General features: G+C 36.8%; 1 protein-coding gene across 7 annotated transcripts in view; it reads right to left on the reverse strand.

Moving 5' to 3' along the window:
• Positions 1-15,167, reverse strand: part of LOC131696428 (E3 ubiquitin-protein ligase UBR1) — an 813,967-nt gene that overhangs the window by 729,160 nt on the left and 69,640 nt on the right. The window contains exon 2 of one of the 7 annotated variants that reach the window (XM_058955019.1): positions 2,430-2,497. The exons of the other annotated variants lie outside the window; for them this stretch is intronic. Coding sequence (XP_058811002.1) covers positions 2,430-2,445 — 16 coding nt within the window. The 5' untranslated portion in view covers positions 2,446-2,497. The remainder of the gene's footprint in view (positions 1-2,429; positions 2,498-15,167) is intronic. 7 annotated transcript variants of the gene reach the window in all.

Raw genomic sequence — 15,167 nt, forward strand, 5'->3', positions numbered from 1 at the left:
TTGCATTTGATGTAGTCAGAGTCGTGGCGAGCTCCCACCGACTCGCTCATGCGATGTTGGTCGAAGCGTGCCGTGGCGACCAGCGACTGTTTCGCTCGCGCGTTGTTTTTCGCATGCCGGGTAACACAAAAAATCAAAGATTTTAAAAACCTTATGTTTGCTCAAATTTTTTTTTTCTTGGAATTGAAAGCTGATAATATATGCAACATTTTACAACTTAAACGGTATGAATATCGCGTGAAGAAACCATTTAAAACTGCATTTTTTTTGAAAAATTGTTTAAAAAATAGTAGAAATAACATTTGTTAAAACTTTTTTCGACATTTTCTAGACTAAACATTTGTTAAACCACCAGTGAAGTTTGGTGCAATTCGAAATTAAGCTTTGGCTGTAAAAAATATTATAATAAAAAGGTGTATAAATTTTCAATTAACTAAAACTATTAGAAATATTTCGAATAACGACAAAATATTTCACGAAGATGTTTAGGGGTACCTAAACAATAAAATTAAAACATGTTTTGCAAAATTCATCACTTTGTGAAAAATGGGGGGGGGCACTTCAGAAATTTTTACTCAGATGTAAAGAATCACAATCAGTCTTGATTTCAAAGTGGTGATTTAAACAATTTTATATTTTAATTGATGCATTTGTTCCCGACTATACCTCAATTGTTTTCAATATCACAATATAACCTTGAATTCAATGCCCTAATGTACGTTTTATACACCAACAGAATTAGGTGTTATATCGTCATTTGTATTTAATGCATGAAAATACAGAATATTATCTTATATAGCGAAGAAATTTGAATCAAATCGAATTACTAACAAATTTGAATGCATCAACCGATTGAAAGTTATGTCATCTACAATTTCTGGAAACACTTCATTTCGATTGTGTTCTCCCTATCTCAAGTTGTATGCTATAACAGAATAATTAACTAACAAGTACACGGACAATCCCGCAAACACGAAAACGCATTTTTGTATTGATTATTTCAACTAAAAATGGCTATTTTAACGAACTAGTTTTTAAGCTTTTGCGTCTCAATATCCAAATTTAAATGCCCCGATCTTTTCTCTTATCATTCCCAGAAGTGCCCTCTTCCGCCTACCGTAACCCAACGATGGTTTGATACAACTCCAAGACGAGACAAAACATCTGTCGAATGAACCAACAACACGAGATCTACAGTGCAACATAACACGCGCAACGCGGTGCGTTTCCGATCCGTATCTGAGCCGTACTACGAAATCGTCTGGAGGAACCCCTGCCGGCTCGAGGAAAACCGCCCGGCGTCCCAATACTTGATGCATCCGTTCGAATCTGTAATCCTGGCCGTTGATTCCTGATGCCGGAAACTGAAAGTTTATATACCACCCCCCCCCCCCCCCCCCCCCCGTTCAGCCTTGTCCACCCTCTCTCCCATGTCTCTGATACACAGATGTATGACTTCACCCCCTTCTCCCCTTGAATATCTTCCCAAAACTTATGTGCCCCCCTATCTTCTAGTTTTAGTTGATCAATCCGTTCGAATCTGTAATCCTGGCCGTTAATTCCTGATGCCGGAAACTGAAAGTTTATATCCCCCCCCCGTTCAGCCTTGTCCACCCACCCTCCCATGTCTCTGATACACAGATGTATGACTTCACCCTCTTCTCCCCTTGAATATCTTCCCAAAACTTATGTGCCCCCCTATCTTCTAGTTTTAGTTGATCAATATTTAATCTAGTTAAGAAATGCACAACAGTACCACTACTTTAAAATAGCCCTAATTATTTCCCCTAATCTTGAACCACTCTCTCTAGTTATTTCTAGTTAATAAGCTTGTAAAATGTTCCGCTTAGTTAATAATTAGTTTCTCCTACAATCCCCCTTCTAAAAATCATAAAGTGAATTACTATAAAAAGAACACACAAAATGACCCGTCCCCCAAATCTTACGAATATTATATTATACCCTCTTTTATATGTATAAGTTAGCTGTAAAGTTTTTTTTTTAGTTTCATTATACAGGGTGTTTGGTTCATGGTTAAGAATCTCTCGGGGGGTGATAGACTGCCATATTTGGAGAAAAAAATTATTCTACACATACCATCAAATCTCAACCGTTACAGAGTTATTGAACTTTTTGTGTAAAAAACTTATTTGTCTTAAAATACCTCTAACTTTAAAAGTATACTTTGTATTTTAAATGTATTAGTTCCATTCGAAAGGTGAGAAAATTTCGCATTGAGTGATGCCCTCACATGTTTCAGTTAATGAGTTTAAGTAGCCTTTTCAAAGTAATTTTTTGAAAATTAAACAATTTTAAACGATTTTTCGTTCATTTCTTGAAAATCCTAATAGTTAACCTCATCCCTTTAATAATTCAGATTGTTAGTCTTGGTGAGCTGCTTAATTCGTTCTTTGACATGATACACTTACCTTTTCTTATTTTCATGATTTTGGGTTATTCAACATGGATATTTTTATCTCATTTTCACTAGTACCAGCTGTAATTGGAAAATTATGGCACTTATTGTACTTTTTTTTCTTTTTATTCGAAAGCCTGGAAAATTTTACAGTGAAAAAAGTATTAAAAGTACCTTTCAGTTAAGTGAATTTAGTATTCTTTTAAAAGTAAATAGGTTTAAAGTTAGTGCTATTATTAGCATTTTCATTAATTTTCTTAAAATAGTAAATAATAAACATCACCATTATTATCATGGAAATAATGCATCTCAGCAAGTTCTACAGTTCTTTCTTTGACTCCATTCAATTATCTCTTTTGGTTTCGAAGCAAAATCGTTTTTATCACATCGTTTCATATGCAAAAATAACGTTTTCGAACCCACTACATTTGTGGCGAGCTCATGCTGTGTTAACTATTAAATGGCAGCAAAATGAAAAGTGACATAGACAAAGTGTCGAATAAAAAGTTATAGAGAACATTAAGGGGCATCAAATGAACAATAGTAACGATAAATTTTGTTGATTAATAATTAGAATAATTAAAAAACTCTCCAAAAACACAAATTTTGAGTTATTTCGTTAGTAAAAAACCATTTAGTACACTTAACTAAAAGATATTTGTACATGCACTGATAGGAAATTTTCTCAGCTTTCCAATGAAATCTTGTAAATAACGATATAAAGCATATTTTTTAGATTAGAGTCTTTTAAGCACTTGCAAGTCGGTTACAGGAAAAGTATAGTAATGAAATTAAAAGAAATGAGAAGAGATAAAAATATGACGTCCAAGAACAAATTATGAATCGTTCTAAAACCCAACTTTTGGATAATGGATATTGCTATAATCATACTTCATTATTTCGAGAAAATTAGCAAAAACCTCCTCAAAAACACTAACTTTTAACTACTTTACAGCTAAAAGGTAATTAGAACAAATTACTTAAAAGATATGACACCACTTCAATAGGAAATTTTCTCACCTTTCGAATGGAACTGAAACATTTAAAATACAAAGTATACTTTTAAAGTTAGAGGTATTTTAAGACAAATAAGTTTTTTACACAAAAAGTTCAATAACTCTGTAACGGTTGAGATTTGATGGTATGTGTAGAACGATTTTTTGCTCCAAATATGACAGTAAATCACCCCTCGAGAGATTCTTACTCATGAACCAAACACCCTGTATAAAACAAAATAATATTGAAATGTGTAACCCCCTAGTTTTAAGAAATTCAAAATGTAAAACAATGAAAAAATGGCACCTTTAAGCTAACGCATACGTGCCTTATCAAATAAACAAATTGAAAAAAAAAAGCTTTTGCGTCATTAATTGCTGAAAAAAAGTTGCTTTTGGAAGCTATCAGTTTCCTGAAAAAACCCTGAAAACCAAATTTTTAATGCAAAATTAGCCATTTTTATTGAAAAAGGAAGTTTGCTCGCTTTGATTATTTTCCAAAAGATTCGAGAAAAGCGGTTTCGAAGTTGTGTTGTTTTAAACAATTATTTAGATATTAAATATGTTAAGAATAATTGTGAATAACTCATTCTGCAGATAATACATCTGATTTTTCAACCACTGATAACTCAGATACTCTTAGTTGTACGGAAAAAATTATTAATAATAAAAAGTGCGTTTTCGAATGAACTCACCAATAAAAATATGATAGTTTTTTTTGTTATTTATGTTATTAATTCTGCAAACGTTAGAAACATATCGAAAAAACAAGCTTGGACTAATAATTTTTTTATTCTATGAAAACATTCATAATTATATTGAGAACCTTATTACTATACGAGATATTTCAATTAAAGCTGGCCCACAACATGGCGTTCATTGTAAAATTGCCCTTTTTAATGTTATAATTGTAATATCTCGCAAAACATTTTGAGATCCACTGCAAAATTTTTACACAATATTTCTAACATGATTTTTATTATTTGAAGACAAAATAAGCAAAAAATTTAATCCAATTTTTAAATAAATTCTCAATTTTTCCGGCAATCTCATGCGAAAATGCAACTTTTTATATTTAATATTTTTCCATGCATCAAATAATTTACGAGCTATCAGCGATTGAAAAATGTTCAATTTTTCCAACTTAAAAAGTTGAAGTAAATATTTTATTCAGCCATAACAAAAATACCTGTCAAATATTTTTAGCTAAAAAATGCAAGAAAAAAATTTGGAATGAATTAAAATTTTATTTGTAAATCTGACGTTGATTGGCCCGTACGGTGCATAAAAGTTATCATCGATGTCTAACCTATTTTTCGTCAATGAAACGAAATGATTCGTTCTTTTATCAATTGTTTTATATAGTATAAATATTTTTGGAAAGGGTGCATTTATTTTTCGTACATGAAAGGAAAAAAATCGTATTTCCGTATCACATCGGATTTTTTTGGATCTATGTTTGACAACATCGATTTTATTTCAAAGAGCTCACCCCTATTGTGCACTAGAAAAAAAACTGGGTGGGTGGGTAATGTCCGGGACATAACCACGGGTTGACGTAGGACTATTCGTTGACGTATCGTATTATTAAAATTCTGATTGAATCTCTTTTAAATGGCTAAATTTATATCTTAAGTTCGATTCTCCGATTTGAGCGAAATTTTCCTTTTTTCTCGTTTCCCTCAAATTTTTAACTTTTAACTTAAATATCGACCCGAATCGAAATCGTTTTTAATTGCATACAAAATTTTAATTTGACGTTTAACGTTTGAGTTGAGAAAAAAATGAACGCCTACCGCGTTGCAAAAATTGAAACTGAAGGGACAGTTTGTCACATTTGACACGGCTGACAATTTATCAAAATTGACACTGGACGGGCGGCTTGTCAAGTGGGGGTGCGCATTTGGGAACGCAGCCACCAACAAAAAGCTGAACTACGGCATAGGGGAACGCGGGGTAAGTCCGACATCTTAGGCGCAATAATTTTTCTAAAATTCCACAAAGCTCCTACAATTGTATATTCTGTGCATAATCCTTGTTTAGGTGGTTCTTAACAAAATATATATTTTTCAGCGTTTCAAAAAATTGAATTTATTAAAAATTATTGGTTGCCAAAAATGGAGAAAATTGACATTTTAAAAACGCTGCGGGTAAGACCGACACCTCAAAGGGGCAAGAAGGCCCCTTTTGAATTTTCTTTTTGTCCAAATTTTTCCATTAAAAATGTATTGATAAAGTTCAATTATATGTATATGAGTATGTGTGATGCAAACGAATGCTTTCTGTAGTTTCATCGCGTAGCAAGAGGAAGAGCAATGGAATGCGTGGTGTATATAAATAATGTTTAACGCATGGTTTATATTATGGTACGGGTTTTCTCAAGTAATTCTTTCGAGCTTTATTGCCACTTGTATAGCCATTCTAACGAGGAAGAGCTGTTCTGCAAGCAGATCGTATACGCTGTTACTAGGACTCATTCACTTAGAAGTGACGCACGCTTCGTAGTAAACTATCCAGCAGTGTTGCTAAAAAAGCGAGAAGCCAACACACCCTCCTCGTTCGCCTGCGAGCACGAGACTCACACTGTATGCTCCCTACTGCTGTACACACGTTTTCGAAGAACTCTCGAATATGTGACGATCAGCACGAGCGACAAATATGCTTAATTCATGTGAGTTATCTGCCTTCGCTATAGGCTCGTGTGTCACTCGCACTCTTGTCGGCTCGCTAGATTTTAGCTCTAACGGCGAGTGGGTTCCCATGATGGGACTCCTCGGCTGCGAGTTTTCACTGCATGCCAACCACTCCCGTGTGCTAAGCACTCTTTACAGCTCTGAAGATGTTTATTAGAACAGCTCGTATACACTCTTTTAGCAACTAGGAGCGCTCGTAAAGGAGCGAAAACTAACTAAACTAACAGTGCGCGTGTTCGCATTAAATTGTCATTGCATACATACGTTATCTGTCTATACAGGTTTATACCGGTCGTATTTAAAGAACAAATTAAATATATTGTTTTTCATATTATTCTTAAAAAAACTTGTCGTCTAAGGGGCGTCTACTATAAAGTGCTCAAACTGTAAGGAATTATGTTATACGATTTTGATGGCAAGGTGACAATGGACCTCTCGTTAAGGTTTATGTATATATTCATTATGAATGAAAAAATTTCAGTCATGCAAAGCCACACATACGAGCGTTCGAAGAGAAGACTTCAACCATTTCCATGTCGAGAAATGCCGCGGAGGACATGATAACTCTTGATACAATAGTCTGAAATAGGAAATTCTAAAAGATTTTTAAAACATGTCTATGTTGTTGTAGTTACTCGATGAACCAAAAAAAAAAATAGAACAGTTGGAATTTCGGAAAATGGAATAAGAAAAACCGAAAAATAAAATTCGTTCACTTTTCTTCAAAATAATGAGGAAGATTTTTGTATTCCCTTTTCCCTTAGTTCATCGACTACACATGTTATGCATTCTCATAAAAAATCAAGTCAATTCGTTGAATGGTTTTTGAGTTATCGGCAATTTGAAAAATGCGGTTTCGAGAAAGATGCTATTAAAGTTGCCGATAGACTGAAATCGTTGAAACGCATGGTTGTTTAGAACAAAAGAAGATCAGTGTGGCCACCGAGATTGCACTAGGCTTTTCTAGAGGTTCAATACTAACAATTAAACGAATAAAAAAACATTAATGTTTTTTTACCCACTACACCAGGCAACCATGGGTAGGCGCTAGTGCACTGAGTGCACACTGCTCTGAAAATCTAGCAAAATCGTCTTAGAGCAACAGCGGCTGCTCGTTCAGTTGGCCATAAGTGCGACTTCCGGAGGGTTAAGGAAATAATACCACATATTCTATAAAAGTCCATGCTGGCTAATGGGTTTGCATTTTTGTACCGATTATACACTTCTGAGCAGAAGTAAAGGGCGTATATTACGCACTTCTGGGCAGAAGGGAAGTATGTATATGATATCCAGCAATAAAATCTAAAGCTTTTTAAGGATAGTTTTTTTTTGAGCAATGAAAATTGGAAACACGAATTTAATATAATTTATTGAAAAAAGTAAAAAAAAAACTAATCTGCTACTACCAATTTTACTAAGATGGTAAATGGATTAAATTTCCGTCCCACTAATATATAGTAAATTATCGTGAGTATTTGAACAGTATTGTGCAAACTGTTTTTTTTTTCGTCAAGAAGAATCAGTATTACCGAAAACAATGTTGTTCAGTCATGCTCAAATCTCAATTAGTAGATTTATAAAACTTTGGTATATACTTGTTGAAATGATCTAAACCTAAGATTATGCGTATGAATAAGAGAAGCAAGTGAATCACGATAGTAGGAATTAATTCAGAGATGTTTCATTTCTTTAGGCATTTTAATTTTCATTTAAATTCAGAATTTTCAACATTTTCATTTTCAGCATTCCACCAAAACGCTCAAAGAGAAACTATATTCATTTAAAGTTTGATTTTAAGAATTACCTTAACTATTCTTTACATTTTGACTATTAATTCTATAATTTATCATCCCACATCCATGCTTTTTGTCAAATTTTAATATTGAATCATCCTTAATACTATTTTATTGCCATTGAAAATAACTTTTTATACTTAATTCGGAAAAACAACCCACTCGGGAAAATACCAATCGGCAAAATAAACCAGTTAATTCGTTATCTGGGAAAAGCCAGCGTGAGGAGTTGACGAGCAAGTAAAAATTACTATTTCAATGCAAGTATTGTTTGTGGCACAAAAACTCGAAACACAACGATTCGAACTGTATTACGCACTTAACATTATACTAAAAAAATTATCTCATAGACTGGTTAGTTCGACTGGCCTGTCTATGAGAGTACCATCTCTATAACTTCAAATACATGTGTTTTGACAGCTCGCAGTTTTCAGGAGCAGCTTGATTACTCACACTTTTAAAGTGCAGAGTTCAGGTTAGTGGAAAGTGCGCAAAATCATTCACTAGAGATTTCTTCTAATATAGTCCGCTGGTTGTATCAATTTAGGACTATGAACGAATGTTTTAGAATATATAACGCATAGAGTACTTTTCTTACAGCTGATAGATTTGCTCTGATTCCGTCGTAATTTGGAGGACAAGGACAGCGTATATTGGAATTGGTCACGAAATATTCAATAAATTAAGTCCTTATGTTTAGAAATTCACTTTATGACGGTAGTCGATCTCCTACATACATATTCTATAGAAGTCAACGTTTGTTAATGGGTTTGAATTTTTGTAGTGAACCGCATTAAATACGTTTATCTCGAAATTATGTATTTAATCCGAATATCCGATTCATTTAATGCAATATGTACCAGGAATGGTCATAGATGTATACTACCCATGATCGCATGTTTGTCCCGTTTTCTTTGGGATTTCCTATCTTTATGGGACTGACTCTTGTAGTGACTATTTAATTCGATATTTTACGAAAATTATCTGAGCGATTTATGCATATATTCTTTCAATGACATATTTGACAATAAAAACTGTTCCTGTCATTTCATTATCCCACAAAAAAAATCTCAAACTTCAATATAAGCGAAGACTCCATATCAAGAAGACTGATATCTCTTTCCTTCCCCCATACAAACGAGAAGCGACAGAGGTTACAGCGCCTCTATTGGAAGAAGGGAGGAAGCTTTATGTAAAAATGTATATGTGTGTGTGCATCACTATGGAAAGTACTACCTTTACCCGCAAGTGGCGTTGCTGTTACTGTCTCCGGATTCTGGACAGAGTTGCCAGTCTTCTTGATATGGAGTCTTCGATATAAGTATATTTGACCAAAAACTAATTATTTTAAGAAGTGCATATATGCAGCATTGAGGGGAATTATATATATATTTGACATGTTAAGGTTAAGTGTCAATCCAAGCGATTTTGCAGTTTTTTTAAATTTACGTTTTAACGCAACTGCATTTCATTCGGGTGCGTTTATTTTCCTTTTCCGTTATACCACCCGAATAGAAATGTACAGTAACAAAACCATAATTTTCAGCAGTAGGAGTGACCGCCAGTGGGTGGGTGCGAACGAAAGAGTGGGTTTCAATATGTGCAATTTGAGTCGCTTTTGGCCGACTGGCACTCGCAGAAATTCTACCCGGCTGGGGAGTGAACGAAAGAAAGACATGCATGGAGAACACTCGGATACGAGTGTTGGGCGCAATGAGAACACGCGAATGAGAAATACAAGAGTTATTTTTACGAGTTCAGCAACACTGCTATCCAGTTCGTGTTGTGATTTTTCGGAACACTGTTGATCAACAATCCGACGGTCAATGAAAATTTTTCATGAATATCATTTCAAAATCTCATATTCGATTATACTTTTCATTTCGTTTTGTAATATAACTATGAATCACGTTCAATTTAATTCTTAATTTTTTGGTCGGCTCGAGACAAATAAATGCAAAAAAGCATAGTTTCCGTGTATTTCAATTATTAAAATGACGTAATTATAGTATAATTGAACACAAGAAATATACTGAGTCGTTTGTATCGAATCAAAAACGTACCCAATCATCTAAACACCGTGTCGGTCTTACCCCACCCAAAAACTGTCGGTCTTACCCCAACGGCGCACATTTTTGTTAAATGCTCAATTTACAGTATTGAAATACTCAAACTTAACTTCAATACACACAAATAACGATATGGAGAGTAGAATAGAACGTGTGTGAACCATGGGGAGTTGTGAACTCCGCCAATCCCCGCTAAGATATAAATGATAAAAATGTGGTAACTACTGTTAAATGTTTCTACTGTCATGACGTCACTTGCTCATTAGCAAATGTTGCATTAACTCTTGTTTAGGTAACTAGCGACTAAATATACCAACAAAAAAGTTTTTTACTCGGTTTTATTTGTGGTATGTGGAGTCCCGTTATGTAACTGATTTCAAAGTAAATTAGTGCAAAACATTCCTTGGGTAATTGGCTTTCATCAGCAAAAAAAATTGGAAGAACCTTTAGTGTGTCAATGGAGATACGTTTTTTTCGAAGATATGTAAAGTGGCGAGTTTTGAACCACCCTTAGTGGGGAGTTGTGAACTGTACATTTCAGTGGGTTATAGTATTTTTTTAAGTAGAACAGTATCATAATTCGTAATAATTCATACATTTCAGTGGATAATAGATTTTTTTTCAAAGAACAGTATCGTAATTCGAAAATCAGGGATGAATCATACATATTATGATATAAAAATGTTCAATTTTATGAGAAGAACAAGATTCTGCCACAATTTTAATTTCCCCGTGCCACAACCGCGAATTCAAGTGGCTTGGCGCGAATCATGTTGTCGCCGACTCATTGGGAATCAGATCATTTTTCCATCTCATCTTATGTTTAGAAATATCTTAAAATTTATCTATAGAAGCCCTAATAAAAATAAATCACAAAAATATTTCATCTCTTCTACTTTTTGCGATGGTTCACAACTCCCCACCAAACTAAAAATGCCGATTCCCCGCATTTTGTCATATCTCAAACAAGACAATGATTTTTTTGAATTGCTTCCGCCTGCGGATGTATTAAGGTGTCCGTAACAAATACCAGGTCTAAAATTAAAAATCGACCAATATTTATGGTAGTTATGCTCCGAAAACAAAACTATGTTCACAACTCCCCACCGTCCTCTACTAATAATATCCTGTCATTATTGTATGATTTAAAATTTGATATCTGGAAAAAGTCGTGGGGTGTCTGGCTTACCCAGGGTGTCGTGCTTACCCTCAGTTCGCCTACTCAGTTGCAAAAGCAATACAGAAGTCTACTCTTCTGATCCAACCAGCAAAAGTACGCAGGCTGCTCTGCTTAGCAAACATATGCAGAACGATTGACTCCGCATTGACGGCTGTGTTAGGGAAACACATGCTCACGTGAGAAATATTTCAGTTCTTCCGTGGGAATCAAAAATACAACTTTCAATTATATGTTCAGTTATACAACTGGTAAAAAATCTGAAATAACTCCGAAGTGGAGTCGCGGAACCCCGGTTGTCATAGATATTAGTCACCTATCTTTTTAGCTCTAATGAAGCAAACAAACAGCATATATATCTTTCAATTCAATTCTTTACCAGGATTTATTTTGGTGGCCCTGAAAAGGGCCGGTGGTGGTGTGTGGGTATCATTCGGCGACGACTTATTCCTAGCTGGCACACTTGTTAAGGGTATTGGTACCTTCCGATACGACATGTTTGGCCAGCTCATCCAGCAACTTCAAACGAACGGCAGTCTAGTCTGTACTTTGCGCCAGACGAGAGACCTCGTTCGCCATACACTCGAAGATATCCTTTTCATGAAGCCTCCTCCTTTCACGATGTTCTTCTGCGCCTTGCCTTACCGCTAGCTTTCGGTGTCATAGTGGCGAAGACGACGTGACGCTGCTGCTGCTAGGTGCGAACTGAAACTGATGAAAAAATCGGCTGTACCTATCTTTTATACTCGACCGTAGCGAAACGAAAGTCCATCCTTTTTATGCTTATCGCGTTTCGTTCGTTCGTTGGCCCGCCCTTTTAGTGGACGATGTACTGTGTTTTGCGAATGGAACGTATTCGCAACCAAAATTGCATTTCTGGTCGAAACTATGAAAAATCCTCCCTTATCAGGGCAACTATTTTCGTCATATATAGAATTACTTTGATGTTCTCCGCTAGTCTAAATTAACGTACAGTCCTTATAGCTGGAATGTGAAAAGTTTCTCTTATATGTATCCTACCCCCTTGCTTGCTATTTTTCTATTTGTAATACGAGGCCCAAAAATCCCTATGTTTTGATTGAATGACAATTTTTATTGACGATTTAATTTAAACCATGCTCCACCACTCTGCAGAACAAAAGTTTACTCTTCGATTTGGTGCTGTGATCGCCTTTATTGCATGCATACGACGACTTCAAGCCCATCTTAAATATTTGAAATCAGTCGTAAGCTTTTCCTCAATTCTTTTCAATGCGAGTTTTTCACATTCTACTGTTGATCGATACAAGGTCGATAAGTTGTTTGCTGGAAAAAATACCCCCTCGCTTTCCAAGAAAATACACATGCACATTTATACACATGAGAACACTTTTGGGGGAAAATTTCTGCTAAAATTCTTACTAAAATATGATTGGTTGGTACTGAAAAGGACCGCTTGTTTTGTTCTGGGGGATGCACCGAATTTAGGTCCGGATGCGGCGAGCCAGTTGGATGTCTTTCGGCATATGATCGCTAGCTTGGTGTGGTTAGCGCACAGATTAGCATTCTCGAACAAACCAACCAGATAGGCCCCGCTGGTTTCTTGGAGGGCCATTACGGCTGAGCTATGGTAGCGTCGATCGGTTTTGAAACCCTGCGCAATCTCATGGACCAGACGCTGGAAGAGCAGCTTGTGGATTAGTAGCTCAGTCGACTTCTGAAAGCGACGAATTTCACACAGGGCGACGACAGTTCCTGGTCGGTAACGATAGAGCAGTAGCTGTGGTTTGAATGCAGCTTCTCTATGGGCGACACACGTACGTCTGTTTTGGTCTGTGTCTTACACACATCTGGCTTTGAGAAAAGTTGTGACACTCATATTTATAGGTTTCAGCATTTATGTTGATTCGCATTAAAAGTAGTTTTTGATCTATTTAAACAAGTTTTGCACAGTAAATAAGGCATTAGTAGCAAGCGTTGAACGTTTTCCTTTCGATTTATGAAACAAGAATAGCAATTTGTTTAGTAGGAGGAAAGTTATTAAGGTTCAAAGTGTACGTAACGCTTCCGTTTTGAAAGTATTGAAATGACACCCAGTATAGTAAAGAAAGACGTAAGTCCTACGTCAAAAAGTTATATTTGCAAAACTTATCCAAATATATTTCGATAACAAGCAACTAAAAACTAAACAATTTAAAACAATTCCTATATTTTAGCAAAAAGTGGGTTTTATGAAACTTATTCGTAGCAGAATTAAAAATATTTTTTTCTCAGTGTATACTCTTATTTGACAGTTTGCACTCGAACAGGCAGTCGAAATCTAGTACCGCAATCTAACAAGCTCGAACGTCGAGGTCGAATGCGATGCGTAATGCCGCAATTTAGTCGAAACGACTTCAAAACGTTTCGAATCGAGTCACTCGAATCGAGATGCGGAATGCCACCCCTGGTGCGTCCGGTGGAATGAAATGCATTCGATCTCACGGGTGCGGTAAAATTCTCCGATGGCTTCCACAGCTTGTTGGTTGTGAAATTGCTGAAATAACTGATTCAGCTCGTGGTGTGCTCCCCGAAAATTCGTTCCGTTGTCCGAGTGCAGTTGCTGAACCATTCCACGTCGGCCGATGAATCGTTTTAGGGATGCCAAAAAGGCATCGGTAGTTAAGTCGGACACAGCTTCCAGGTGAACGGCCTTTGTAGTCATACACACGTAGACGCATACGTATGCTTTCATCAATGCTGGACGTCGTGGCCCTTGCTTGAAGGGACCGGCGTAATCCAAACCGGTAACGGCAAACGGCGGCGAGGGCACTACTCTTGCTGCGGGCAAGTTTCCCATTAATTGGCTAGTACTGGTTGGGTTGATTCGAAAACATCGCACACACTTTCGTGTAATCATTCGGATTGTAGAGCGTGCGTTCAGAAGCCAGTATCGCTGTCGCATTGTGTTCATCAGGCCAATCTGCCCGACGTGAAGTAATTCGATATGGATTTGCCGAATCAGTAAACGTACCACTGGATCCTTGTATAGTAAGATGATGGGATGCCGACTTTCAAATGGTAAGTGGGAACGATCCAAACGACCTCCTACACGCAGTAGGCCATTGGCGTATATTGGATGAAGGTTTGCTAGACTCTTACATGTTTTTTTAATTACTCGCTCAATCTCGTCCGCCAAATGAATGTGTTGAATAACGTGTATGATGATTTCTGTTGAACGACGCAACACGCAGACGGTCAAATGCCGACTTGTTTGACGTTGGGGCAGACGTTTCCGGCAATTTTCGGCGAATCGTAGTACGTAACCCATGATGTATTGAATTGCACGAAAACTGCTAAATCTGGAGAAGAATGAAAACGGTTCAATACTTAAAGCTGTGGTGGCTATTATTCCTTTGAGCTCTGGCAATTGATCATCTGGGACAGGCTCCAGAGTGTCGAACTCGTAGTCCAGCGTTTGGAGAAATTCAGGGCCGTTCCACCAGAGGTAACTGTTTTTTAGCACTTCGGGTAGTTGCCCGCGGGAAACAATGTCGGCTGGGTTTTGCAGAGATCGGATATACTCCCATCTGTAATCATTCGTATGCTCTCGGATCACAGCGATTCGGTTTCGTACGAACAACTCTAGCTGATTAAGTGGCTTTCTTATCCAGGCCAGGACAATCGTACTGTCGCACCACAATACAATTTCCCGGAACGTCATGTTCAGGGCAGGTAGAACCCTTTCTACCAACCGGGTGAGTAGAAGAGCAGCACATAACTCTTTGCGAGGGATGGAAAGGTCATGCAGAGGAGCCAGTTTGCTGGTGAGGAGCCGTAGCTTTACTGAACCATCAGCAAACAGACTTCTCAAGTAAATGCACACTCCGTATGCCACCGTTGAGGAATCGGAGAAACCGTGCAGTTCAAAAGCAATTACTCCGTCGAATGTTACACATCTTGGGATAGCGATTTGGTGCAAATGGGATAGTGATGTTTGTAGTTCTTGCCACCCTTTAGCTGTCATTTCGTCGACCAGATCATCCCAGCCAAACTTGAGCTGCCA

Source organism: Topomyia yanbarensis, chromosome 1 (genome assembly GCF_030247195.1).
Source record: "Topomyia yanbarensis strain Yona2022 chromosome 1, ASM3024719v1, whole genome shotgun sequence".
Lineage (NCBI taxonomy): Eukaryota > Metazoa > Arthropoda > Insecta > Diptera > Culicidae > Topomyia > Topomyia yanbarensis.